The 26810-nt window shown below is 52.5% G+C and overlaps 13 protein-coding genes across 13 annotated transcripts; 7 read left to right on the top strand and 6 right to left on the bottom strand.

The window, feature by feature from the left end:
* Positions 1-630: 630 nt before the first annotated feature.
* Positions 631-1749, bottom strand: RHO25_012561 (uncharacterized protein; the record flags this gene model as incomplete). The annotated part of the gene is made up of 1 exon (XM_023603861.2): positions 631-1749. One exon carries the CDS (start codon positions 1747-1749, stop codon positions 631-633), a length of 1119 nt encoding a protein of 372 aa, XP_023450118.1.
* A 539-nt stretch (positions 1750-2288) lies between these two features.
* RHO25_012560 (uncharacterized protein) lies at positions 2289-3691 on the top strand (the record flags this gene model as incomplete). The annotated part of the gene is made up of 2 exons (XM_023603860.2): positions 2289-3073; positions 3124-3691. 2 exons carry the CDS (start codon positions 2289-2291, stop codon positions 3689-3691), a joined length of 1353 nt encoding a protein of 450 aa, XP_023450230.1.
* Positions 3692-5408: 1717 nt separating this feature from the next.
* RHO25_012559 (uncharacterized protein) lies at positions 5409-5795 on the bottom strand (the record flags this gene model as incomplete). Its single annotated transcript, XM_023603859.1, has 1 exon — positions 5409-5795. The coding sequence occupies one exon, from the start codon at positions 5793-5795 to the stop codon at positions 5409-5411; it is 387 nt and encodes a 128-aa protein (XP_023450117.1).
* Positions 5796-8642: 2847 nt separating this feature from the next.
* On the top strand, positions 8643-9071 carry RHO25_012558 (uncharacterized protein; the record flags this gene model as incomplete). The annotated part of the gene is made up of 1 exon (XM_023603858.1): positions 8643-9071. The coding sequence occupies one exon, from the start codon at positions 8643-8645 to the stop codon at positions 9069-9071; it is 429 nt and encodes a 142-aa protein (XP_023450229.1).
* Positions 9072-9695: 624 nt separating this feature from the next.
* On the top strand, positions 9696-10472 carry RHO25_012557 (uncharacterized protein; the record flags this gene model as incomplete). Its single annotated transcript, XM_065603565.1, has 1 exon — positions 9696-10472. One exon carries the CDS (start codon positions 9696-9698, stop codon positions 10470-10472), a length of 777 nt encoding a protein of 258 aa, XP_065459637.1.
* Positions 10473-10594: 122 nt separating this feature from the next.
* Positions 10595-11431, top strand: RHO25_012556 (uncharacterized protein; the record flags this gene model as incomplete). The annotated part of the gene is made up of 1 exon (XM_065603564.1): positions 10595-11431. The coding sequence occupies one exon, from the start codon at positions 10595-10597 to the stop codon at positions 11429-11431; it is 837 nt and encodes a 278-aa protein (XP_065459636.1).
* A 542-nt stretch (positions 11432-11973) lies between these two features.
* Positions 11974-14448, top strand: RHO25_012555 (uncharacterized protein; the record flags this gene model as incomplete). Its single annotated transcript, XM_023603856.1, has 1 exon — positions 11974-14448. One exon carries the CDS (start codon positions 11974-11976, stop codon positions 14446-14448), a length of 2475 nt encoding a protein of 824 aa, XP_023450116.1.
* A 10-nt stretch (positions 14449-14458) lies between these two features.
* Positions 14459-16207, bottom strand: RHO25_012554 (uncharacterized protein; the record flags this gene model as incomplete). Its single annotated transcript, XM_023603855.2, has 1 exon — positions 14459-16207. The coding sequence occupies one exon, from the start codon at positions 16205-16207 to the stop codon at positions 14459-14461; it is 1749 nt and encodes a 582-aa protein (XP_023450115.2).
* Positions 16208-17688: 1481 nt separating this feature from the next.
* RHO25_012553 (uncharacterized protein) lies at positions 17689-19061 on the top strand (the record flags this gene model as incomplete). The annotated part of the gene is made up of 2 exons (XM_023603854.2): positions 17689-18233; positions 18281-19061. The coding sequence occupies 2 exons, from the start codon at positions 17689-17691 to the stop codon at positions 19059-19061; spliced, it is 1326 nt and encodes a 441-aa protein (XP_023450214.1).
* A 727-nt stretch (positions 19062-19788) lies between these two features.
* On the bottom strand, positions 19789-20853 carry RHO25_012552 (uncharacterized protein; the record flags this gene model as incomplete). Its single annotated transcript, XM_023603853.2, has 1 exon — positions 19789-20853. The coding sequence occupies one exon, from the start codon at positions 20851-20853 to the stop codon at positions 19789-19791; it is 1065 nt and encodes a 354-aa protein (XP_023449870.1).
* Positions 20854-22712: 1859 nt separating this feature from the next.
* RHO25_012551 (uncharacterized protein) lies at positions 22713-24172 on the top strand (the record flags this gene model as incomplete). Its single annotated transcript, XM_023603852.2, has 2 exons — positions 22713-23607; positions 23697-24172. The coding sequence occupies 2 exons, from the start codon at positions 22713-22715 to the stop codon at positions 24170-24172; spliced, it is 1371 nt and encodes a 456-aa protein (XP_023449871.2).
* Positions 24173-24285: 113 nt separating this feature from the next.
* On the bottom strand, positions 24286-25317 carry RHO25_012550 (uncharacterized protein; the record flags this gene model as incomplete). Its single annotated transcript, XM_023603851.2, has 1 exon — positions 24286-25317. The coding sequence occupies one exon, from the start codon at positions 25315-25317 to the stop codon at positions 24286-24288; it is 1032 nt and encodes a 343-aa protein (XP_023449868.1).
* A 250-nt stretch (positions 25318-25567) lies between these two features.
* On the bottom strand, positions 25568-26473 carry RHO25_012549 (uncharacterized protein; the record flags this gene model as incomplete). Its single annotated transcript, XM_023603850.2, has 1 exon — positions 25568-26473. One exon carries the CDS (start codon positions 26471-26473, stop codon positions 25568-25570), a length of 906 nt encoding a protein of 301 aa, XP_023450078.1.
* Positions 26474-26810: the final 337 nt, after the last annotated feature.

Genomic DNA, 26810 nt, shown 5'->3' with positions numbered 1-26810 from the left:
ATACGAGGTGCTAGTCGGCAAGCGTCAATGAGACGTGAAATTTGATTGGGTAGTTGCCCGAGTTCTGGGAATAGAAACAGAAACAGGGTCTATGATCAGGCAAGTGGCAAGGATTTGCCTATAAGGCTATCTCTGATGGTAAGAGATATTTTATTGTTCTTGATCGGTTGCGTATCGTACCCATACAGTTGTAGGCAGCATGAAATTTGAAAGAGTGAAGCGACAATCTGGTCCCTGTGATGGACTCTTGTGCTCTACCTCGCGATTCAGGCGACAGCCCTTGCTGTTTGTAATTGAACGCCGACTTCCGTTCCGATAGGCAAGTACATTCAGGGCTAGGGCTTCGTCGGCTGACGGCTCCTATGTTCGCCTGAGGACGCTTCGCGTTGTTCTACGCGAAATGGTACTAAGTGTCCCTTCTGCCCGAATTGATTCTGTTCACTACGCAACTACTAGCGCAGATACAATCGAATTTCCGCAGCGGTCGTTCTACCAAATCGTATAAAGCATGGACTGCAGTAACTTTTGTGCTGTTCATAGCGGAGACTCGAGATAGGCTGCCAAAGTCAATCAATAAACTCCGACGTATTCCACGGGCACACCTATGTTCGCCATATCAAATCTCGCGGCTCATAAGTCATTATGCGCAGCGCCATATTTCCCACCGCCACCAAGTGGATCGCCCCCTGGTACACACAAACCAAGGCGCCAGAAGTAATCTCGATGAGCAAAGAACAGCTGCCACAACTTGTAGCGTGATGGTATACCCCAAGGTTCGGTGATCGTTTCGTGTATTTCGTCCTCAACGGAGGCAAGTAGGGTCGAGTCCTGTCCGGCGATACAGTTTCTGTCACTATCGCCGTTACAGTGATGCAGGTCTGCAATATCAGGGGACAACTCGGACTTGGATGTGTATATCTCTCCAGCATGCATAGCATAGCCCCATTCTGTCAGCGGCAGGAGGGGGACCGGGTCGTCGACATGGGTGACTCTTCGATACCTCGACTTCGTGTCGTCTGTGGGTGCGCCGTGCCCCAGATCGAAACGTGCGTCAATGTACTTGACAAGACCTTCGTTGCCCGCTCTGGGCTCACCAAAGGTGGTGACGATAGGATTGTAGCCTCGAGCGAGCAGGTCGAGCCCGGCGAGAGCTGCCACTGCGCCGCCAAGAGAGTGTCCGACCAGTGTCAGCTGATAGTCGGGATGCACGAAAAGCTGAGCCTGGAGCTCTGGTAAGATCTGTTTCCTTGTGTTCAGCCAAGAGGTGTGGAAGCCCATGTGAACAGTGCAATTCGCGCATTTGGGCTCCTTGGGTGCTTGCGTGGCAGGGTCTTCGCCCTCATCCTCGCCGGGATATGGGACATACTTCTGGGGCACGGTGCTGAGATCGACGACAGTATTGGCGATGCTGTAAGTACCTCGAAAGGCAACAATAATGCGCTGCTTGCCGTGGTCGAGAGCAATGTAGCCGCAGGAATCACTCAGCAAAACTCCAGTGTTCCATGTCGTGACTAGTTCGAAGTCAGGAAAGTCGCTGCAGCGTGAGAGACAGCTGAACGGCTTGGAGATGCCCCAGCTGGTGCTGCCAACACAGTAGGAGATGTCGACAATGCGGGAGAGCTCTTCCAATTCGCGGAAGAGTTCTGGGCTCACATGGCGGTGGTGGGGATGTCGGAGCACCGGGATCTGGTTTGAGCCGTGGCAGCCGAAGCAGCCAAGAGATAGGAGTGCGAGGAGACATGGGCGCATGGTGTGATGAGGGCGAGAAGCGGCTCGTGTCCTCACATGGCGGAAGGGGTGGCGCTGACAGAGCGGTCAGCGGTGTCTCCGCGCGTCGAGCAGCAGCAACGGCGGCGCGAGGAGAAATCGTCCAAGCGACACAAGCAACCTGCCGCAGAACGACAGCGACACAGGCGAGCTCGCGTGCGGATGGATAAGCAGACAGAGGTGCTTGTCAGCGGCGTGCAGCGCTGCTCATCGCAGACATGTCTTGGCGATGACGTTGTGGACGAGTTCCTGTTGGGGAAGGGATGCTCGGAGGCGATGACTGCCGGATTACGGATTACTCGACTGTCTTTCTCGCTGCAGGTTTGGGAGTGGAAAGGCCTGGACGTCAGCGGAAACATCATTCCTCATCGTCGACACTCCACTACCTTATCGTACACTGCGCCGGTCCGTCGGGGAAGGCACTCTGCATCCAGCACCATCCAGCAACAGAGACATCGCTACAGTAGCAACTCCGAACCCGACCCAAGCATTTGCCAGCTGCTTGACGCATTGGCGCCAACATGCCTGCCGAGGACGACCCCAAAACACACGACTTCGACCAACGCCATGACGGGCCCTTCGACCAACCACCGCCGCGCCCTTCCGTACAGATCGATACCACTGCCACCTCCGCGCTGAGGAGTCCGAGTAGCCCGCACAATGCCACACCGTCCGCCACGAAACCGCGCAAGAGCGTGCAACTCCCAGAATCGCCCTCAGATCCCACATCCCCGCCTCGTCGCAGCACAACAATAGGAAGAGAGCGCAATCCTCGACCTTCGCAAGATTTCGATATCCGCCGCGATGGACCATATGGGCGCCCTTCGATCACCATGACGCGGCGGCGCTCGTCCGCGAACGTTGTACGGCCAGAATTGAACCACACCCAGAGTTCTGAGCAAGCAGATCCTGCCGCGCCAGGTTTAGAAGCATTGGAACAATACAGAACAGCAGAAGAATCAGAAGCGCCGTTTGCGTTGGAGCCGCCGCCGCTCAATTACGATCTGTGGGAGAGAAGATGGTTCATTGCATTCTTTTGGACCATGATCCTGGTGGATTGCGTTGCGGCGCCCATTGTCCTATACTTCTGCCTCTGGTATCTGACCAGCTTGTCGCCAAACGCAACATTCTCCATCGTCACCGCAGCTCTGGGAGGTGTGAGCATTGTGGAATACTTTGTGCGCTTCTGGAGACTATGGAAGAAGGACAGCACATGCAGAGTGATGGGCGCGAGGAGAAAATACCTAGATTGGTTTCACTGGAACTTCACTTTGGGCTGGGTAATCATCATGATTGAGCTGATCGTGTAAGTTGTTCTGAGGCCTCAGTTCAAACAATCACTGACTTATTTTACAGCGGCACCGTTCCGGAAAACCCACCGATTCGTCTCCTTGGAATGCCACTCGCCTCTATGATGTGGGTCTTCGGAACTGAGCTCATTGTCGTCGATATCATGCGATACTTCGAAGTACCCGCTCCTGTCCGCATTTCCTCCATTCCAAAAGGCGCCCAACTTCGCCCTGCCATCTACAGCATGATCGAGGACGTCGTTGCCGTGGATGGAAGTGGCGGAACTGAATATCGCGAAGCGCTTAACCGCCGCTATGAAGCCTCGCACGTTTTCCGCTCACTTTTACGACGACTAGGCATCTTTTGGGCTCTTGGCGCGGAAGGAATGGCCATGCTCACTACGATTTTAATCTTCACTATACATCCTGAGGCAGCATATGTGGTGGGCTGGAGTGCGCCATTTATATGGGCGGGTATATGGACCGGGGCGACAATATGGTACGCCAAATACATGCTACGGAAGGAAAAAATCGCTTGGGCGGAAGAATTGCAGGAAAAGCAAGTGAATCCGGTCACTTTGCCTGGCGAGCCCGCGATTCTCCACGACTCTGAGCCGAGCGAAGGCAAGGACTAGCAGCCCCGTGTCTCGAGGGTGCTGCTCAGCTGTTCAGAGCGACGTTGGCTGGTGCCCTCGTGCTGAGGTCTGACGCGGATTTTCCGGATTTTTAGTGTAATGAACTGTATGAATAAGCATAACTTGCATAGCGTGTGATGAATAGTACGGCCGCAGCTCGGTCTGGATTGTAGCGTGTACAAATATCTTCAGTTGATTGGAATAAATACTTTCGTTCTTTCCTCACTTTTCGCTCTTTCCTTAAGCAGACGAGAGCTTTCATAAATTATGCATCGACTTGTGCATTTTATGACCAAAGAATCGTGTGACTCCAGGCAAATACAGCACTGAATGCTGCCAGAGGTGGAAAAGCCCCCGGTGGAAGGCTTTTGCTGGCCGCGAGAGGCTGTAAAAAGCGAGCGGTTGAGAACAGAATCTACCTTTATATTGAGCCGGATTTTGGCTAAGTATCGCTGTTCTACTCAAGTAACTCGAGATGAATGTAGCATTGGACGGTGCCAGAGGTGGAAAAGGCTAGGTGGCGGGCTATTGCCATTCGCGAGAGACAGAGGTTGAGAAGAGAGTACACGTCAAACTGAGCCGGATTTGGCTAAGTATCGCGTTCTCCTTCCTGTGACTCGAGGCAAATTCAGTATTGGATGCCGCCAGGTGTCGAAAAGCCTAGGTCATAGGCTTTTGTTTTTTGCGAGAGACTACGAGAGGCGAAGGAATATATTGTGAAATTGAGTCGGATTTGGCTAAGTCTCGCGTCCTCCTTCTCTTTTCCCTGAAATTGTGTGCTGCTGTAGGACATTTGATAGGCAGACGACTAAGAATTGTTAGACGTCGTTCGCGAGAAACTGCAAGAGACGAGAGGACACCATCGAATTGAGCGGAATTTTGGCTAAGTATCGCGTCCTCCTCCTACTCTCTTAGGATTTTTGTGCTTTTGTAGGCCACTGGATGTGCAGACGACCAAGAAACGTCTTTCGCCGTTCGCCAGAGACTGCGAGCTACCAGAGATTGTGAAGAGAATTTACCTTCAAATTGAGCCAGATTTTGTCTAAGTATCGCGTTCTCCTCCTGCTTTCTCTGAAATTCTATACTGCTGTGCGCCATTTGATATGCAGACAACTAAGAAATGCCAGATTCTTGTTGTTAGGGATGGTAGGTCAAAGAAGCCGGAATTTGGCTAAGTGTCGCGTCCTCCTGCTGCGGTTCTCACTTTTCTCTGAGCCTCTATGCCATGGTCACAACGATTCTGATCTTCACTATTCATCCTATGTCGTAGGCTGGAGCGCACCGTTTATATAGGCTGGTGTATGGACAGGGGCCACGACATGGTACGCCAAATACATGCTCCGGAAGGAAAAAATCGCTTGGGCGGAAGAATTGAAGGTCTAGCAGCCGGTGCTTCTGAAGCGTGACCTCGAAAAAAGGCGCCGCAGAGCTGGATGGCGCGGCATGGCGATGCAGTGGGAACGGGAGCAGCCTTGTACACTCACAAAGCTCACCGTCACCAGAGGAAACTATGCCGATTGTCCCAGCTGAACCTGACGCTGGACGTCCACGCCCGCAGAACCCCCCACAAGGCAGGGCGCCTCCAGACGCTCGTCCAACCGAAGAGCCACACCCTGAACTGGACGAGCGTAATCCAGAAGACGTCGACCCAGTGCCGCCATACACGCCTCCCCAGAGCGACGCCGCTGTGAACGATGCTGCCGCTGTGCCAGACTTTTTACAGCAGCTTCCGGTCGCTTTTGGGGGGGACGTGAACCTTCTGCGCAGCGCCAGTGACAACGAGGACGACGGAGAAAAGTCCCGGCACGGCACTGAGGAATCGGCCGCCTCCAACGTACCGCCACCACGCTGCTTTCCTGGCCTCCCTGTCGCCCTTCATGAGCAGGGATGGATTCTGGGCCTTCTTCGCTTCTGCCGCTGTAGCAGCGAGTTTGTCCTCGGCAGGAGCAGGTGCTGCAGTTGGCGTAGCCAACTCCCAGTTGGGTGCGGCGGTGCCCGTATCTGCCTTGGTCTTGGTCCTCTTGCCAGGCTTCTTGCTGCTTGTCGAGCCGGTGTCAATTGCCTTGGCCTTGCACTTCCGGCTTGCCTTCGTGGTGGCTGGCATATTTATCATTAGCATTCTAATATGTGAATGCATGCGCCGGCGCAATGCGAAGGCGACGGCGGCGGACGTCGAGCTGGGTTTGGACAGGATTTGATGTGCAGACGATTAGAAAACGTCAAGTACTTGACATCAGGGGTGGCCGAGCTCCCGTCACTCTCTGGAGATACATGCTGCTGCGCGCCATTTGGTACGTAGGCGATTAAGCACGGGAGACTGCGTGCGGCGAGATGAATCCACGTCAAATGAGCCGGTTTTCGGCTTACTATCGCGCTTGTTTCGCTTCTCTCTGAGTTTCGGTGCTGCTGTGAGCCAGTCAATGTGGAGATGATCAAGGAATGTCAAAGAACTTGCTATTAGAGAGAGAGCGCCAAATCCCCGTCTTTCTCTGGAACAATATGCTGCTTCGGGCCATTTAGTCTGCAGATGGTCAAGAATGGCCAGGCACTTTCCATTAGAGATAGCTAGCTTTGGGCAATTAAAGGGAGCGAATTCTTGTCAGTCTCTGAATCTCCGTGCTGCTGTGTGCTGTTTAGTGCAGACAGGAGTTGATCCGTACTGAAATCCCGGGCTCTCGTTGTTCCGTTCCGCGAGCAAAGACCGTCGCGTCTACCGTAGTCCTTTCCGCAACAACGTCGTTCGGAATCGAGTTGCTACCTTTCAAAGGGCAGTTCTTAACAGCCTGTTGCGCCTATCTATCACCAAGAGCCGATTTATTTTAGCGAACACAATGTTATCGCTGTCGCTGGCGCCAACGCCGAATCGACCTATTCACTGAGCTGTTCGAAATCGAGAGCGAGAATCATCAAATCGGCACCTACAATACGCGTCTTTTGACTACCTCCCAAGTCAGGCGCGTGCCTTCGCTCATTCCAGTTTGGGTTTGGGTAGTAACGTTGTGTTGGTGCCTGAGGAGTTCCTCTCGCACACCACACGCACGCAGCAACCCCGGGTCTGACTTGGGAGGTAGTCTTTTGACTTCGACGCACGCATTTCCGCAACAACAAGAACCTTCCGCGACTACTAGACCCTCACCCTGCCGCCGTCAATGACACGAAGCAGACGCCTGTCGGCCAGAGGCACCTGCAACTTGATTGGAAGCTGTGGTGGGGCCGACTACTCCGGATACGGGCTTTCTCGAAGGGCCTGAGAAAGGAGGCTGTGTCGAACGATAAAATCCCTCTTTCACCAGTCTGGCCTTCAGCTGCTAGACCCATCCAGCGAATTGTTCTCCTTTCTATCTGCCTACTATACACCTCTTTCCCTCTCTCAGTATGTCTGCTCTGAGACCCTCTACTCCTCTTTTACTTACCGGACGATATCAACTCCCAATTTTGTTAAGGTCCAGACACCTGGCCGAAAAGCGCCGCAGAGACCAGGCTAGAAAGGGTCTTGGAGAAGCGAAGATTCCAAATCTGCCGAGACACTACTTAGCCCGAAGCGTGCCAAAAGACCAGAACGTGGAACTTCTTCGATGTTCGTAGCGGCCAAGTCTTCTGAGCCAATGCTCAGTCCAAAGCGAACAAAAAAGCCTTCATCGGGGACACTCTTCCTCTTTGCAACACACAACAGAACAACCAGCGATCCGACTCCGACTCGCTCAACTCTCAAGACGTTGAGACAAGAGGCGACGTTCCAGCCCGGCATATTCTCTCCAGGATGGGAGAGAGAGTACGACGAAGTCCGTCGAAACACCGATAGTAATGCTTGATACCCCTGGAAAACGCTGATTCACGAGACTGCCTACTAACTCGCTTGAGAAAGACGACTATCTTTGATAGTTTGAGACATGGACACGCCTATGGATGAACCCACGACAACGCTGCTTCGTTGCATAAGGACACACTGATTTCTGGCCGCGTTGGTTACACGAGAACATCGCGTTTGTGCGAACAAAATTTGACCTGTTAAAATGGACAGACTTCACGCGCTTGTGTGAGACTGAGAGTGCCTCTCGGTGCTCGCTCTGCCGTCGTACGCTGTACCGCCGCCGCTGCTGCTTGTTTGAGTTCGAAGGGTCTGACCTTCGCCCTCACTTTCATGGTCTGATCAACCATCCTTTGTCCGCTGGACACTGGGCAAGACGTCCTTACGCTACCGCTCCGCCTGCGCAAGATCAACTGCCACTCGCACGTACTGGCCTTTCGAACTGCTACCTTCGCGAGAACTCCAAGAACTCGCACCCCTTCTGCCGCGTGCTGCTATTTTGTTTGTTTTGCCGTCCACGACAATAACCGTGCCAAACGCACTAATCCTTTGCCTGCCATCTGCCGGCCCCCTTCCACGCGCCGTCGCTTAGTTACCTTTGTACCACTGGCTGCGCCAACCGCCGTCCGCTTCATCGATTCCGCTGCACCGACATTACCAACTGCGGTTACCAGGCCTGCTACGCTTGTGAATCGACTCTTGCTGCTAGAACCGTCGCCTGCTGTTACGAGAAGAACTCGGATTGCTGCCGCGATGAACAAACCTCTGGAGTTTCACAGCCTGCTATTGGCCGACCCTCTTGGAGGTGGCCGCAAGCATGGAGCTAAGCATAATGACTACTGAGGCGCAAGGTTCGACGCGGCGAACAAAAGGTGTGCCCATGTTCTACGTCAGAATCATTGATTGACCAGGGAAACACAAAGAATGAGAAAGTATTCTGCGTCTTTGTTGCATCTCCGCCCTTCATTCTGTTTAAAGCCCATTGTCAGTGGCCAAGAAAGCTGATCAGCCTGTATAGAGGCCTCTCTGTCGCTGTACTTCGAGTAGACGATACGCTCTGCAATTCCATATACGCTCCGCAATTCCATATACGCTCCTGTCTATTTCACCAAAAAAATTCGCATCCCCACAGAATTGACGACAATGCTCACGACCAGCTTCTACGCCTGCGCTCTACTGGCCGGCCAGTACGCAGCAGCAGTCTACATTCCTTCCAGTGCGCTGGCGCCAGAGACCATCCCCGTCACGCAGACAGTTGCCTCGATAACACGCACTGCAATCTTGTCTACTCACGATATCAATGACCTCCCAACACCAACACCTACCTTCCAAACTCTGATCAAGAAACGTTCTTGCAACAAAGGAGGCTTGCTCATCGCGTGTCCGGAAGACGCTCCTGTGCTACCACATTACACCTTGAACCCGAAGCCGGACCCAAAGGGCAAGGATGGTTTGCTGGCTTTCGGCCGAATTGGTCAGGACCTTTTCAAGAATTTGACGTATAAGCCACCGGTGTTTGAGGGGACTAAGACTATGGGCCCGGCTGCTAAGCGGACACTTGCGGCTGCTTGAGGGCATCTGCATCACTCGCGGTGCTTTTTTGGTTGCTCTTCCTCCTGATGGATGGAAACAAAGGAGCTGGTTTGTGGTGTTTGTGAATTGGATTTGGTCTTTTCTTTGTTCTTTCTCTTTCCCATTGCCTCAGTCTGATTTGAGGCGATTATGATGATGTTTTGGTTTCCTGCTCGCTTGCCGAAGATGGGGAGCAGAATAGAGCAAGCTGAACTGACTTGCTTCGAAATGTGTTGCTCCTTCAGCTTTCTGGTTATTTCAATTGTATTCTTCTTCTCCATGATCATTGACTTCTTCATCATTTCACTTTCCACGTCTTCTCCTATCTATGATTTGTATACTGATTGACTGATATACTTATACACCAGACTGCACAGTCTCCTTCAACACTTGTTGCGTTCTGGCCGAACTTGCATATGGCCTTATGAGAGTCGCCAATGAGAAGTTCGCCGCCACCTTCCCTGAACTGGGCGACTGGGATTCGCTCGTTTCGGTTATCAGGTGCGGTCAGAGGGCAAGATTACTATGGTCACGCGGTGCTCGTTGGACGAGAGCCAACCGCAGGCAGTCCCTTCGGCCATGCCTAGCTCCGAAATTGTTCGCTCCCTGCGAGCAGCGTCCGCAATGCTGCTGCAAAGGCTATATATCCAAGTTCTCGCAGCACCTAAGGAGACAGGCACAACAGTTCGCCGGTATGTTCTGAACCAGACCGATTTTGACTTCGGCCATATCCTGAACTCGAACGTGAAGATGTCTCAGATCGTGCTCGAGACCCAGATCGAGGCGGGCACCACGTTTCACCACTCCGAGCCTCTGGACGGCATTATTGCATATTTGAGCTCCCGTAAGCTGCCACTTTGGCTTGTTGTCGCAATGGATATCGAGTGCAGGATGTACGAATTCATCGGAGCTGACGGTCCTCGAGCGTCTGAGCTGTACCTCAACAGCGTAGAACGCATAGAAAAGCAGTTTCAGCCAGCGATTGAGCAAGCACGGGGTCAGAAAGATGACATGATCGAGGCGATGAAGCGTGAATTTAGTAGGCGCGACGAAATGGAACGACAATTCCGCATCTTGGACGATGTGACGACCACGCGCAAACAATACGGCATACCGCCCGCGGCGTTCAAGCAACTCGCGGGCAAGCCTCTCTTCCATGTATCTGGAACCCCAACTTCGGCAATGCGAAAGTTGTTCCTCACCCAACTGATCAGCACCAAGGCTGTCTGTGAACGAGCGAACGACGAGGCATGCATCTTGTCGATCGCGCATCTGTACACAGCGTGCCGGCACTATGGCCTTGTGAAGACTGCCTGGCATGACATGGACCTGTCATCAAGTACCATAACAAACAGCTCAATCTCAATGGCGATCCATCGAGTGACCACTACGGTCTCTTGAAGCGGTTCATGGAAGCACTAGGCGTACACAGGCCAAGGTTCAGGGGAGGGCGGTCAACCAAGCTTCCGACTCCGAAACAAGTCGCTCGAAATTGCAACCCTCTGCAGCCGACTTCTAGACTAATGGAAGCACTGTATCGTAGAACTGCGATGCAAGAACTTGGCTTGGAAGAAGATCATCTTGTCACCGGCGTGTTGACTGAGCTCACCGCAGCTGACGAACGATACACGGCTGATTTAACCACACCACGTAAACGCAAGGACCTCACTCTCAAGCAGCTTCTTAATACCCTCTTGGCTGAGCTCAAAGACTCAGAGTCAATGCTGAACTTTGACTACCTTCGCCTCCGAGCAATGTGCGGTTCCTTTGCTGTTGAGCTTGCAGACTTCGTTGGACCCCGTGGATCCGGCGAAGAAGACACGGCATACAAGCTCACCTACGACGCTCTAAAATCCGCAGCAGATGCCAAGACTCAGGGCAAGCAGATGCTGAAGTTCATGCTTATCGACACAGCTGCGAAGGTCCTCGAGGAATTCATTGAGAAGAGCGGAGATGTTTTGTCGCAAGAGACATCGAGCTTGGCAGCGTCAGAGAAAAAGTCCAGATTGCAACCCTTTAATCCGGAGCAACCAAGACAGCTTTTCGAGGGCTACTTGAGGACTAAAGGCAAGGGCCTCACAAAGTTGCCAATGACAATCGCGGACTCTGGTGCAGGGCAGTTGACGTTCCTGGCCCAGGCTGGAGCCTTTGAGAAGGACGTGAACGATCTGTTGAAAGAGGGGGACGACTTTTGGAGACTGTTGGCGCTTGATCGTGCTGTGCGAGTACAGCACGAGGAGAAGCAGGCGGTTATTTCTGTACAAGGGCCCGTTTGCGCGAGCAGGTCTTGTTCGAAAACTTGTAAGCACGAAAGCTGCCTGCTGAGGTTAACCAAGAGGGGCTTTGATCAGCCTGGATAGCTTGCAGAGAGCAGACAGGCCGCAGCGGAATTCGCAGGCCTAATCGACGGTACAACTTGAGACCAGCGACTCAGAAATGTTCGGCATCCCAAGAAGCATCGCAGCTATACAACTCGAACTATCCAATAATATGTCAGTTACACCTCTCGACCGATCTCACGTCAAGGGAATTGGTGAACCGTCGGGTGCAAAGCGGCTGGTCCCGCTCATGCATGTATTGATGGTGGGTGAATGAGATGTGTTCGGCTTCTGACAACCGATTACATTCACTCAAGTGGAGACTGTTGCCTACTCTGTTGCTAGGCACATGCGCGAACTGCTTTTCTTATTGTTGCAGGCTTCGCACAAGATGCTGCTCGCTCCTTTGCTACTTGTACTTGGACGATTTCAACGCCGGCTTTCTTGAGTCTACACTCAGCAAGATTCTACATCCGCTGCTTCGGATTCGACAACTTCACCGAGATTTTATGTTCCTTGCACCGCTTCCGACTTTCGTCCTTGCCGTCCGCACTGTACTGTGCCTACAATAGAAATCGAACACCATGGCTCGAAGAAAGCGTACACCTCCGCGCGCAGATCGCAACGCATACAAATCTGCGACAGATCGGGTCATCAACTACCTGATCATTGCCGCCAGCCGAAACGGGCCCATCACCACACATCTTCACGAGAATGGGCGCGCAAAGGTCGACCACCTTCCGGACCTGGCTGAGGCCGTCTCGGATGGTGTTGAGGACAGGATCTTCGACGACATTCGTATTGCTATTGATGGGCGTGAGGCCGACCTTCACTACCACATAATGCAAGGGGACTCAACGCTAGAAGATATTACCCGTCATCAGCACATGGTCAGCATGCTGAGGCAAGTCCGCGGAATTCTCTATGCCCATCGCCGACCACGCATAGCGAGGCAACCCAATGAAGCGAACACGACGCAGGCGCAGTCAGAGAAAGACGCTCGCCAGCAGTTCTCACGTCTCAAGGTGTGTGAGCCGTCAGCGTCGCCTTTGGGCCAAGCACCTTCCACCGGTGTGTCATTCTCCAAGGGCGACAGGCTAGCAGCTTTGAACCTGCTGCAACAGTTCCAAGAGGTGGAAAACTATGTGCTGAGTCTTTGGCGATCTCTTCCGGAAGGGGAGGGCAACTTACTGACGTGCGGCGTGTTGTCGAACGCGGCATATCTCCTGATGCGTGACCTCGAAAAGGCTTCCGTGTCAGCACATCCTCTACTAGATTCCTGGTCGCAATTTTCGGAGATGCTGGAGCCACAAGTCATACGCAGTGGCAAGATGGTCTTTGTTCGACCTTGCAATGCCGTTCTGAAGCACGATCATGCTCCCAGCAAGACTGCCGCTGCACTTGAGACAATCAGCGGTATACGTCCTGCTGCGGCGAGCTTGCTCAATGATATTCACAGCAAGATCAAGCTTGCAGAGCAGAAGAAGACGAAGAACTCGTCCCCACTGGTACTGGAAGACAGCTGCTTCGACTTCGGCGCGATCCTGCGAAGCCAAGTCCAGGAAATTCGGGCCAGTGCAAGGTCTCGAGGCCGCAATGGGGCTGGAACTGAGGGATTGAACGTGTTTTCACCCTTCAACAGAGGACTTCTGGACTTCATCAAGACTTCACATCTTCCACTCTGGCTTGTTTATGCCACAGCTATCGAACAATCAATCTATGAGATTGTTGGAAGCGAGCCAGGTCTAGTCTCTGACATCTACCTCGACGCAATGGCGCAAATGTCGGATGACTTTGCTCTAGATCAGCGTGCTGCCACGCAAACGATTGGTCCTTTGACACAGAGGATGCAATTTCACTTTTCATGTCGTGATGTGATGGAGCAAGACTTTCGTTCGTCCACTGCTGAAGATCAGGTACCAGCGCCGCGCAAACCGATAGCACACTTCATGGGCACGCCGACTGCCGCTCTGGATCGACTATTCGAAGCCGTGCTCGATGCAAGCAAGTCCCGATGCGAAGTAGCCAACCTGTCAACCATGGTTATTCCGATCGCGCACATATACAGTGCAGGAAGGAAGCTTGGGCTGCTCCCGTCTCCTTGGCAAGATATGGAGACCTTCATTGATCGACACGGCAGTCAAATCTTCCTCAGCAATGATAGCACCCACGACTCTCACACGTCGTTACAGCGCCTCATCCAAGCGCTCGGTTTGCCCTCTTGGCACTTTCATCCCGGGCAGTTGCCCGCCCTTCCCAGCCAGCGACAGATTATTGAGAGATGCAAAAGTATTCAGCCTACTTCTCAACTTCTGGAGCTAAGTCATAGCAACTCTGACGGATTCAGCAAGACCGAAAAGATTGTCAAAGGATTTGCAAAAGGGCAAGACAGAAAGCCTGACGCCGTGCCAGTAGACCAAGGGAGCTCACCTGCAAACCCGACTGTCCAGATTCTTGCGTCTCTCAAGGTAGTCATGGAGGCAGAAGAGCCGCTTCTCAATTTCGACTACCTTGAGCTCATAGAGAAGTGCTGGTGGATCGGCATGTACATCGGCCTCGAGTGGGATGACCGGTGGGCTGAAAACGCCGACATGTGCGTCCGCCTCGCATACACTTCACTAGATTCTCTCGACACTGCGAGACGCGAAGGCAGTCCGATACAAGGCACGACTCTGGCACACGCCTGCGAGGAGATTCGCTCGTTGATTGCAGACAGCCGGTCGGGCATTGCAGATGAGCTTACTCAGGCTTCGAAAGTTGTGCTTGGTAGAGAGGCATGCAAGAGATTGAGAGCGTACGACCCGAAGCACCCTGGCGGTGCGTTCGAGGCGTACCTCAAGGCAAAAGGCAAGAATCTGAGTGCGTTTTCAGCACAAATAATCGATTCTAGTGCTGCTGGACTGACCTTCTGGGCACCAAAAGCAAAAGAAGAAGAGATCGATGAACTTGCTGAGCTGGGAGAGAAATTCTGGCAAGCGTGGGAGAAGGACTCATCGCTGAGAAACGCAGGTTTGATAGAGAAGCGTGAGTCCTCAGAGACCACGAAGAATGAAAGTTAGTCTGATCGCTCTATTCCTGCTTCATCCTACACACAGGACACCCATCATTCGTCTTAAACCACTCCAACACACATTCCTCGTGGAAATCGTGTCCGCAGAGTGTCGTCAAAATGTAAGTATCATCGCCGTTGTCTCCCAGTAAACACAAACAAACTGGACATTTGCCATCGCCCTTTTTGCGATTTCTTTTGATCCAATTCTTGAACCTTGACTTCGCCATGTCTTGAATGGCTTGTTGGCGGGCGGGATATGTGGGATTGCCTTTTTGCATTTCTTCTACCATGTCGGGAGGGATGGGTTGCCAGTCGGACTCGTTGTTCCATTGTTGTTGCAGGGTGAGTGGAATTGGTTGCCAGTTTGGGGTTGCTTGCCATTGTTGTTGCAAGTTAGGTGGGATTGCCTGCCAGGTTTGTGTTGCTTGCCATTGTTGTTGTAAGGATGGTGGGATTTCTTGCCATCCGGGACTGCTGCTGCGGAGGGTCAATGCCGGAATTGGGGATTGCGGCGCTTCGGGTATTATAGGCAGTGGCTGGGTGACGGGCGGCAGTATCGGAGGGTGTGATGCGGTGCGTGGAATTGATGGCTCTGCGACGGAGGCTCTGGGAGCTGATCCGTCTGCCACTGAGAGCCTGGGAGTCGATGCTTCTTGGTACACAAATGCTGCAGGCGGAGCGGAAGAGCGTGATCGACCTACCTCAGCCCTCGGTGGCCGGTGTACAGACGATCGAGTACGACTTGACCCGGGACGTGATGCAGAACTTGATGCATTGCGAGATGAGCCGGGAGTAGGATTGACTGTCGAGGCGGAATATGCTGCTTGACTCTCGGCGACTTGTTGTGCACGCAGTCGATCGTACCTCGCCCTGGCAGCCCGCCCAGCCAACTGCGCAGGAGTCAGATTCGTGGCCTGTTGCATCGGCCGCGCAGACGTGCGAGTAGAGCGACCTTGGCCCGAGCCACCGATACTCTCAAGCTGCTGTTGAGTGCTTCTCCGGCTGGGATGTGCAGGATTGCCATCGCCACCTCGCAAGGTCGGATTGAGATACTTGAGCTGCCCAGAGGAGTCCCGCGCCAGCCCCAGTGTCGCAGAGATATCAGACTTCGTTCCTGGAATCCGACCCCCTCGCGAAATGCTCATGATGGGCGATGCGGGATCATCTGTACTGGAGCCTGACGCAACTTCATTGAATGGCCTCGAGGAGCCAGTTCCTGCAAAGTGCGGCACATCGCTCCGGGTATGTTTAGAAGCATTGTGTCCAAGCGAGGGTCGGAGGACATGTGTAAGGTAATTCCTATGCTCGTCGATTCTCTGTGCTACCGCATTTGTTGGCTGTTGTCTTCCCGTGTCGATCATCAACGAGGCGATCGCGATTCTTTCGTTGCTGCGCACAGTCTTGAAACCATAGCATGCGAGGCATAGCATGGCACAATCGCGCACTTCGGACAGGTACCAGTGCAGCACATCTGGCCGGAGGCCAGCTTGCAAAAATGGATAAGCTTGATAGATCTGTTCCCGGCCCATGCAGTAGCCACCCTGACACGATCGATTCGGACATTTGTCGCCGAGAAGATATTTACGCAGGGCACCGCCGCTAGGATTAGGGAAGATTCGGTCATGTTCGCCAACAAAGTGCGAGAGCAGAGCTGGTGGTCCGTTCCTTTGTGCCGAGGTGACAAGTGACTGAAGCACATGATGCGACCTCAAGACGTCGTCCGCGTCCTGAAACTGCAAGAGATGATCGCAGAGCTCAGTTGTCATTGTTGAAGTTGGTACGGCCTGCACTTGTATGCTGTTCAGACATTGCTCGTCAGTCTCATCTGCCGCTGTTACCATCAGGAGGCTTGAAGATGTGTAGTAGGCATGCTCGCGTCTGACGAGAATGATCGTCCCACGGCTGATTGTGTGCATCGGTGCTGTGATGAGGAGCGGTACAATGCTTTCACGAAACGCTTGCAGGATTGGCTCGTGGTGTTGAAACCTATCGTTTGAATGTGTGGCATTTGCTGCGGACGCTGGCTTCCCTTATAGAAGCCATCGCTATGTCGTGCCCTCGTGAATATGGCAAGTAGGCAAATATGGGTTCTCGTGGGTAATGTTGCATGACTGTACCACGCCGGCGACGGTCACCGGGTGTTCAAGATTCTGGAGCGAGCAGAAGAGAAGGTGAAGTGCAATGGGAGAGCGCCAAGCCGGCAGATATTGATCCTTGCTCCGGCGAGATTGCCGACATTCGAATCCCAACTCCGCCAACATCTCACGACTTCCTCTCTCCATCGCACAGGTTGCTATGCCACAACACAGTCCCGCGGGCATTTCGTTCAGCATCAGCACATTTGACGGAAGCAACAATACTCAGCTCCCGACGGACACGATGCGAAAAAAAGGTGGCGCCCCATGATGAGCAGTGGTCGGCGGCGTGGAACAGTCCCGAAGCCACACTTCTCTCCAAGATGTGACCGATTGCCGCACTCGAGACGCGCCTAGGCACTGCCGAGACTGTTAAGATACGACCGCCTCGAGATACTCATACCATTAATGCTTTGGTGACCTCAATCGATGCTGAGCAGTCGCTGGTGGCCTGTCTTGACTCGCCTGGAGACCCTCTTGCTCCGCACGCGTCTCCAGTCCGGCTCCATATTCATGGCCCACTCTGGTACCTTGGTCATGCTAAGACCGTAAGACTATCGTATCAGAAAGTCATACTACGCAGCTGGCGTGCAGCGCCGAACCTTAAGTCTGGATTTTCGGAATCCTGCCGAGGAAACGTTACTCGATCTGGCTGAGCGTGTTCCCAATCCAGTCACCTCATCACAGCTATTGACTTGTGCATGCCGGAAGGGCTTGCAGAAAGCTAGCAGTTTCTCTGCGGTGTCCTCGAAGTCAACGCAATTAGCTCCATGGTTAACCTACCACAGCTACCATCACGGCTGCTCGTTTTGCGCCATGTCCCGCGATGCCGAAACGAGTCAGCACGTGGTGACGCATCCGCTTGATGCTATTCTGCTTTGAGGAGTTACCAAAAGCCTCATGCAGCCACGCCTCGGTGCTATTCCGAGCTTGAACGCCTTTCTGGACAAGACTCAACCTTCGATCAAGCACGGCGTGTGCTTCTTTGCATAGGCTACCGGATTGATCGAGATTTTGTGAAGCGTGCAGCCGCAGGAGCAAAGCTCAAGTAGGGGATCTTCCTCTAATCTGCCATTCCTGGTTGTGTTCCACAGTTTCACGTACCCACAAAAATGTTGCTTCACTCGTTGGCAGCTGTTGCGTTCGCTTTGCTTTCACATTGCAATGCTCAAGACGATCTTTCTCCCTCTTCATCCCTCAGCGAAGTCCTCGCAGCACACACAAATCTCAGCTCGTTCAGCACCTTGTTGACGGAGCAGCTTCCCATTACGCTCAAAGCCATCGAAGAGGGTCACGATGCCGAATACAATCCGATCACTGTATTAGCACTTTCGAATCGTGCCCTTGACCGCATCCAATACAACCCAGCGCTCAGCGCTATCTGGGCCAACAATGATACTACAGAAATGTCACGCGTGATCGCATATCACGTCCTGCTCGGCAAGTGGACCACGGATACACTGAGCACAAATTTCACGTTCTTGCCGAGCATGACTATAGGAAGCAACTTCTCGAACGTGTCAGGAGGACAACGAGTTGGCGCTGTGCTGCAAAATGGTAATCCGGATACGCCAGAGTACAAGTGGGAATTAGTCTTCATCAGTGGTGCTGCGGAGAGGAGTGTGGCATCGATACAAGACATTCCCTTTTCAGGCGGGTGAGTACAACTTGCAAGGCACTCTAGACGCCTACTGATTTCTGCAGTATCGTGCAAGTGATTGACAATCCTCTCAACCCACCCCAGCCTTTGGTGCCCACAGCAGAAGATTTCAACCTAGCCAACTACCCGTTTGCGATCAACTCCTTCCTTGGGGCACTCTACTCTACGCCGGACGATTCGCTGCAGAAATACCTGAACGACACCAAAGACGTGACCATATTCGTGCCGGCCAATGTCGCCTTCGAAACTGTCTCCAATGCCATCACCAGCATGTCAAACGAAACTCGCTTGGATCTGCTTAAATACCACGTTCTAGCTGGCTCAGTACTCCCGAATGGGGGACCACTATATTCCTCCGACTTCCAAGATGGTGCCATACTGCCGATGCACGATGGGCAGAACGCAAACATGATGTTCTATCCGAACTCCTACTTCTTGAATTCGGCACGAATTGTGCAGGCAGACATCATGATCTACAATGGCGTCATCCATGTCATTGATGTATTACTGGATCCCGATCAGAAGGACACGAAGCCGAATCCCACGAGCGCGACACAAGCCCCGGTCCTGGCTGCTCAGACAGATGGAAGTTTCAACGTCAGCCAGGCGCCTTTCACGACATATCTGCCCAACTACATTCCAACGGATATTCCAACAACAAGTAGCTCGATCAGCAGGACAAGCGCGACGTTCTCAGCGAGCCAGACTGGATCTTCAAGCTCGGGTATGAGAACGGCAACTGTTGCTAGCAATACATGGTTCGGCGTCGTGGGAAGCTGGATACTTGTGGCAGTTGGGACTGCTGGCGCGTATCTGCTACTTTGATGAGGTTGCCGCACATTTGTCCGACGTCCTGATATGATGAGCTGATTGAGCGTGGAGTTCTGTATGTTCTGCTTTCGTGTCTTCCAATTTCTGGCATGTGTTCGAGTCTGAACTTACCATAGTCTCAGTACGGACAAATACCCGGGTATTTAGAACGAAAGCAGTCGAGAAGCTCCACGTCCTTCAGCGACCGCCCAATCACCGCGAAAACAAATCGCCTAATTCCCCTTCGTCATAGAGGACAATGCCGCCAAGGCATTTGGGAGAATGGACACCGCCATGCCACTACGGAGACATTCGGGTTGGCAGCGATCCATGAAGCTACGACTATTGTGAGGCATTTGTTGCAACTGTGAAACGACTAGATCTAGTGGTCGATCCTGCTGTAAGATATGATATCAGGAACACGGTGTGTGGGATGCGGCTAAAGATTCAATTCCTTGGCTGCCCCACGAACAGGCAAAACTTTCTGGCGAATGTCGGGAAACACAAAAAGTCAATAGCGACTATCAAGTCTGACCGCACCTCATCTTGCATGATTGATTCCTGCTGGAGGCATATCAGGAACGGCTATTCCGCGCAGCGGAGAGAAACAGCCTTTTGTCCCAAGTCATTGGTCCGTCATCACATTACGGCGCCCGCGGCGCACGACTTTCGTAATTCATTCATTCGTACATATTGCTGGTATCGCTGATCTCTTCAGATCCTTCCGAAGATGCCGCCATCATTATGTCAGTACCAGAAACGAGGAACCATTGGACAAGCCATCACACCAATGCGCTATCAGCCTTCCATCTACACCGACTGCAGGAGCCCACACTTCGATTTCTGGCTTCAATTGCACGGCTTCAATGGCAAAACGGCCGATGATCTGATATCGTATCGACTCGTACACCATCTCCGTGGCTTCTTTCCTCACGGCGGCATCTGTGGAAGTCATGGTGAATAAGAAAACACCTTGTCCTTCCAATGCTACTCTTCTTGCCACGATGCCAAAACGATTCGATCGATCGACTTCATTCGATTTCCATCGCGCTCGGAGGATGGCTCTGATTTCTTCTGTGCAGTGTTCTTGGAATGCTTGATTTTCGCGACAAGTACGATATCGAGCGAACATATCTTGGACATGCTCTTTGTCGAGCCCTGCAACGAACTGTAATTCATGCCCGCCAATCGATGAAGCGGCGTCTTCTGCTGTGATCCAGCGGAAAGCTGGGCCGTTACCTAACGAGCCATCGTATTTGGACATGATGATTGACATTTCGAGGTTGCAAAGGTAAGTCTCCTCTTCGCCCCAGGTTTTGGCTTCCATTCGTCTTCGCACGAGAGGCTCCGCATTGGAGAATTCGTCCAAGAAGCGTGCATTTTGAAGGATGTTGGGGTGTTGGTATCGTGATGAGAGGACAGTCCGTATGTGATCAGCGATGGATCGCTCTTCTTGCTGATTCACCAGATACAGCGGTGGTTCATCTTCGCTTTGAGCCCATACAGTCACATCGAAGTGATCAGTCGGGACTGTGAGTTCTTCTGCCAGACCGGAAGTGCTGTTGCGATTCGTCAAAAAGAGTTTCTCGCCTCGGAAAACGAAAGCTCGGATGGTGAAGCTGAAGTAGCGGATTTTTCGTAACAGAGGCTGACCGATGCTAGTCTCCCATTCGTTGTTGACATGCTGTTGCAGGAACTCTGTCGGCGTCCGTTGAAGCCAATGCTGATGTAAAGGGACGAAGTCTTCCATCGGCTTCTTGACTGCGTAGCGTTCCCGCTGTGGTCGATTCGCAAGGGCGATACCCATTCTATGACAATGTTGAAATTTCGTTGACGATTGCGATGTGTCTCGCTATCGATCACATCAACGTCAAGTAATCCAATCGATGTTGACTAATCTGCAAGCAGTGGAGACCAGCAATATGTGGATCCTATTCTCTCGCTTGTTATTCAATGAATGTCGAAACAAGAATTGTGGAGTCCCGGTCTGGGGAAGTTGGTCTGAAGTGCGTCTTGGAAGCTGGAGAAAATCGAAACTGTGTTCAACGCACGACCTGGCTGCATGTCGGCGTTTATATGGGGATCAATCTTGCGGAGATTGATTACCTCCCCATACATGGCCTCCACCAAGGGAGCCACCTCCCGTACTCGCCCAGGCTCGTTTCGTTGTCTTAGCAAGAGTAGCCTCATGAGGCTGTTCCTGTTTCTTCCGATAGCTGAGCAGCAGTACCTGCATAAACTTTAAAATCCCACCTTCAACTCATAGACTAAACGTTTAAGCAGGCCTATGACAGGGGTCTGAAGACTTCGACTTCAGGTACTCTAGTGAACTTACGTGAGTATCTTCCTTCTCAGAGACCAACCACATCGTTTGGATTGCTGAAGATCCATCTTGGTTGCCTGGGCATGCGTTGTGCGGGGCCTTCTTTCCTTCGAGAAGACTTCTTTGCTTGTTCTTTGCGCCTTCTAGCTCATGATCTAAGCGATGTTTGGCTAGTGCACAATGGTCTTCCTCCAGCGCTACGATAATATGATGCGGTGTTCGCATGCGACATTTAATGAATGCGGGTGGTCACGATGGCGATCTTGCGTGACTTACCTTCGAAACCCGATCCAACACGACAAGTGGCATGTCCGGCCGACACAAGCCACCACAAGACTGCAAAGAAGGCGGCAGGAACCCCTCACGACATCGAGCGAACGATCATGCCATGGCTTGGCCAATCCTCCTCAAACTTTACAGCAGTCCGTTGGGTGCTGAAGCCCTGAAGATCAAAGAAAGCATGCTATGACATGTCCAACGTCAGTGCATTTCTGGTCGCGGCTCACCAGGTTATCGGGATAGCCTGGATTCTCTCCTACACTGCACATTGAGCCAATGCCACCACCTGAGAGGCCCAATAGTGGACAGGACTCGCGCTAATTTTCAGCGACATCTTTCGCCAGATCTCAGAATCATCGCAAGGAAGTTGTAGCCGTACAGCGTCTGCTACAAGACCGTGGCTTCCCAACCTGACATCTATTCCCTTCCATTGTGTACTTGAAATACCGTGGTAGATTCTGAGTCGTTCACGAACGATACTACTGACTGGTGGAAGGCTCCTTTCGAGCGAATCGATTGACCGCGGCCGCGAACCACGCAGTCTGTGAAGGCAGAACTGGAATCATCACTCACTCTGCAGCAAATCAGAATCGTGGTGCGAGCGGCGTTTGAGGACTTGCTATCGACAGAATAAGCGAAAGATGAAGTCCTCGAATATCATTGAAGACGATAGCTCGTCTAGTAATTTCGCCAAGCATCTTGCGTGAATGCTGCGAGGATGGCTGTGCTACGAGCGCACAATAAGAGCTGCGCTGGAAAGATCGTACTTGGCAGGAAGATCGAAGCAAACCAAATATCTCGTAAAGAATCGACTCGACTCGCAGTACGTGGCTGATGGGGCAAAGATGTCTGGAGCTGCTTCGAGTGGGCACAGGAAATGTTTGCTCGGACTTCATTCACTTGCAGATAATTATTTGTGGGTCGTCTGTGCGACTTCCACTGCTTTGATATGGCCGACAACCACCTACAGTAAAACTAACATTAAAACTAACATGAGCCTCGAGCCGCGAGTCACAAGACTCGCAATTCGCGCACGACCCTCTGCACGAGAGAACATTGCCATCATGTCTCCGAGCCCTCCCTCTCCCATCCCAACCTCCACCACTCCAACCCACTGGCTCCACAAATCCGGCGTCCAAATCCTCTCCGACTTCAACGCAGCAAACCCCCCAAGTCCAGACTCGAATGGTCTAAAACCCACATCCATCCACCTCCACTTGTACATCAAATACCGCCCGTCAATCTACGCGATTCAGAACAACGATGGGGTGATAACTGTTCCATGGTCCTGGATCGACCCAGGCAAATGGCCCGAAGCCGCTCAGCACCCGCTCTCCGAGCTGATCCTGGACTGGCTCATGCCTGGCATCAGAACGGCGAGCATTGAAGCGCCGCAGTTTTTGGAGTTTAGGTTTGAGGAACCGTTGGTTGAGTGTGTGGATGTTTATGGGAAGGGGAAGAAAGAGGGAGGGGATGAGGGGAAGGGGGAGCGAGGGGAGGATGAAGGTGGGCGGAAGAGGAAGAGAGATGGAGATGGGGAGGCTGGCGACGAGGGAAGTGGAAGTGGAAGTGATGACAGTGATGGAAATGCAAGTGATAGCGATGAGAGCGACGAGAGCAGTGGCGAGAGTGATGACGAGAGCAGTGGCGAGAGCGATGACGAGAGCGAAGAAGATGCCAGCGATGACCATGGCAAAGAAGACGACAACGATGGCGATGGCGGCGAAGACGTAGAGGAGCCCGTGAGAGACGACTGCAAGGAGAAGAACCTGAAAGAGAAGCCAGTGGAGAAAGTTCTGCTTTTGGCAGTAATCATGAGCGTGAGTGCAGCGAACCGCAATTGGATTATACCTGGTTTCAAGAAGAGAGCATGGTTCCGCGACACGAATCCTTGGGTCCTTGAACAGATCTTGGGCGGTCAAGTGATGGAGAGGCTGAAGCAATTAGGAGCCGAGAGAGGTAAGTCTGTTTCTACCTGCTACGATGGATGTCGAGTGGCATCAAGTAAATATATTTCTTTTCGAGCTAATCTTTCATGACTCCAACAGCACTTACCACCCTCCCCAACCGCAATCTTGTGAGAGTCGAAATTCTCCGCTCACTAGCCCACCTCATCAGGATCTCCGAGAGCGGACAGAACATCACCCATTCCTGCGTCGCCATCCTCGAACCCGTCGATATCCTCGAAGAAGCCAAAGAGAACACTGGACTCATGCTCCTAGACGTGGCCCCAGACCGGATGGATATAATCAAGAGAAGTCAGAAAATCATGCACGCCGACGGCCGCATGCCGGCTTGTATTTGGGCAGTTACAGGCTGGTTTGATCGAAGACATCATCAGCACGGCGAAGCGGTTCTGATGGAATCAGAGTGGTCGATGAATCACTTCTTTTTGGAAAATGGAAGGAATAAAAGTGCTTGGTTACAATTTTGGCATGGAAATCCTCAGGACTTTTTGGTTGAGAGTGAGAGGGATTTGCCGGAGGTTTATAGGTGGGATGTGAGGGAGATTATGCCTGTTTGAGGGGGAAGATGATGAACGTTTGGTTCTTGTTTATTTCTGAATGCAGTGCATTCCTTGCTTACGACAGTCGTATTGTAGCCTCTGATCATCCAATGCCATTTTCAACCTCTCGTCTAAGAGCCTGCCACACCCTGCAAAACCCACCTCTCATTATTCTCCCTCACCCATCTCGGCACCGCGTCCCTCTCACCAGATCCAGCGCCATTCCTCCATCCCACCGCATCCCAACCCCCTTCCTCCCCCTTCGTCCCCTCCACAACCTCCACCACCATCCCCCCATCCCTCCCATTGCCAAAACAACTCCACCAAACCTGCAACAAATCCCCTCCAGGCCTCACATCCCCTATCTCAAACCCCTCCCTCCCATCTTTCCTCTTCCACTTCCCAATAACCTCCCACTCCTCTCCCTTCCTCAACTTCGTCTTCTTCTGTCCCAACTCCTCATCTTCAACCGCAGGTAATAGGTACAATTTCCCGTCTTCTTCGAATAGACAGATGTAACCTTTTGCCAGAGTTTTTTGTTTAAGGAGTTCATGTTGGAGGATGGAGGAGTTGAGGGTACGGATGAGGTAAGTCCGGAAGAGTGGTGTTTCGGCTACGCCGGCGCCGTGGATGTTTTTGAGGCGAGGGAGGAGGTTCTTGTAGCGGGTTAGGACGGTTTGGGTGGTTTGGAGGTGGGTTGGGGAGGGGAGGAAGTGAGGAAGAGAGGGGAAGTCGATGAAGTCGGAGGATGTGTAAGGCGAAAGGTGGGTTTTGATCCAGGTTGGAGTTATTGAGCAGCCATTTTGTGCTGTGATGATGAGGGAGAGGTGGAGTGTTGATCGGTCGGTTTGTGGGTGTTGTTCGATTAGGGGTTTGTCGAAGGCGAGGTCGACGAAGTGGATTTGGTGGAGGAGGTTGGATTCGATGAAGGGTTGCAGCAGTTTGAAGGCGTAGTGTTCCATTGATTCTTGTTGGGGTTTGGCAGGTGGTGAGAAGTGGTATGTTGGTGGAATGTATTGGCCTTTGCTGTTTCGAAGCAGGAAGAGCTTTTTGGAGTCAATGATGTAGAGGGATATGTAGAGGTCGGTATAGCGGTTGCCGTGGGGTTTGGAGTGGGCATTCAGCAGCTGCTGTGGGGTTTTTGCGAGCCAGGAGTGGGACATGGTGCTGCGTCTGGTCCAAAACCGAAGGCCCAAAGTCTTGAGAACGGAGGAAGCCGATGAGAATTGAATGACCTGAGAGAAGTAATGCGGTTCGAAGACTTGAGCGAGAAGAATGTAATGTTTGCTTCACCTTTGGTATGAGGATTAGCCCGAGCGAGAATGAGTGCGATGCAACGGTATTGGCAAAGAAGTGAGGCAAATGGTAATTTCGAAGTCATTTCTGCCTCTCACTTGCCGAACGAAGATGTCTTCACGCCACGTCTTGGCTCAAACTCTCCCTCACTTGCTTCTGCTGAGCCACGTCGACCTCACAGCTTGTGAGATACTTTTCTATACCACCATGCTCCTTTTCGATTGTGGCGATGACCGTCTGCGCCCAGTCTTTTGCACAGTCTGCGAACTCGTCGGGAAAGCCAACCTTGGTGATGGCTTCCACGCGCTTGTCTCTATCAAGGGCGAGACCTTGCTCACTCAACATGTAGTCCTTCTCGATTGCAGCATGATCCACGCCAAGAAGCATCAGCACAAGCAAAATGACAAGGCCAGTCCTGTCTTTGCCTTGCGTACAATGCACGAGCAGTGGGTAACTCTCCTTTGAAGCAAGAACGTCAAAGACAAGCCTGACTTCGGCCTTGCACAAATGCAAGCTGTCTTGAGCCAGGCCGACGAGTCCGCGCTTCTGCATGACATTGGTGGCTATGATGGAGATGGCGTCGTTGCTGTAACCCAGAGTGTACCACGTCAAGAGCTTCGCGATGTTGAAGTAGGACAGTTGCCAAATGAGATGGCGCGTGTAGGCGGAGCCATTGAAGTTGATCAGTTCGTACTTCACGCCTGGAATCCGCGCTGGATCTTGCGGAGCAGTGTGATTGATACCATCTTGTGCCGGATGCTCTTTCACAGGCGGATCAGGCACGGGCGGCACTCGCAATGCATTCTTCTTGATGACTTCGCGATGCTCGGTGTCCGAGCGGAGGTCGATAATGGTCTGGAGGCCGAGTTCTGACGCGAGCAGATTTCGGTCATTGGGCGTGGCATCATCCGGTGCGGCAGAGCGTAGGAGCAGGCCTGGTTTCAGCAGTGGAGAAGCAGTGGACAAGGCGACATCGCGGAGGTTGGCGACCTTTTCCAACACTGGCAATTGCGAGCCCGGCATGTCTATCGATGTGCTTGTCTCAACGAAACTGGACGGGGTTGACGAGGAATTAAGTCACGTGGTGCAAAATGTGGTTTGGTAGCAGCGGGACGAGCAAGAAGCGGTGATGAATGTGTCTACGAGGTCCTACGGTGCCCTTGTGAAGGATGAGACTGACGAGTATTCTGGATTCTGGCTGTTCTTCACAAGATGTTGCAGTCACCCGCCAGTCCGATGTGGTGTCGTGGGATGGATGGCAGGCACAGACGATAGAGTTGGCAGGATGTGCCAAGGACAGAGTTCGAGCTGACTGCAGTGGCTGATGGCTGTGCACGCCGATCGCAACTGCCACAGCTCC

Source organism: Cercospora beticola, chromosome 9, assembly GCF_033473495.1.
Source record: "Cercospora beticola chromosome 9, complete sequence".
NCBI lineage: Eukaryota > Fungi > Ascomycota > Dothideomycetes > Mycosphaerellales > Mycosphaerellaceae > Cercospora > Cercospora beticola.
Note: the sequence above shows the minus strand (reverse complement) of the source record. Positions and strands in the feature narration are given on the sequence as shown.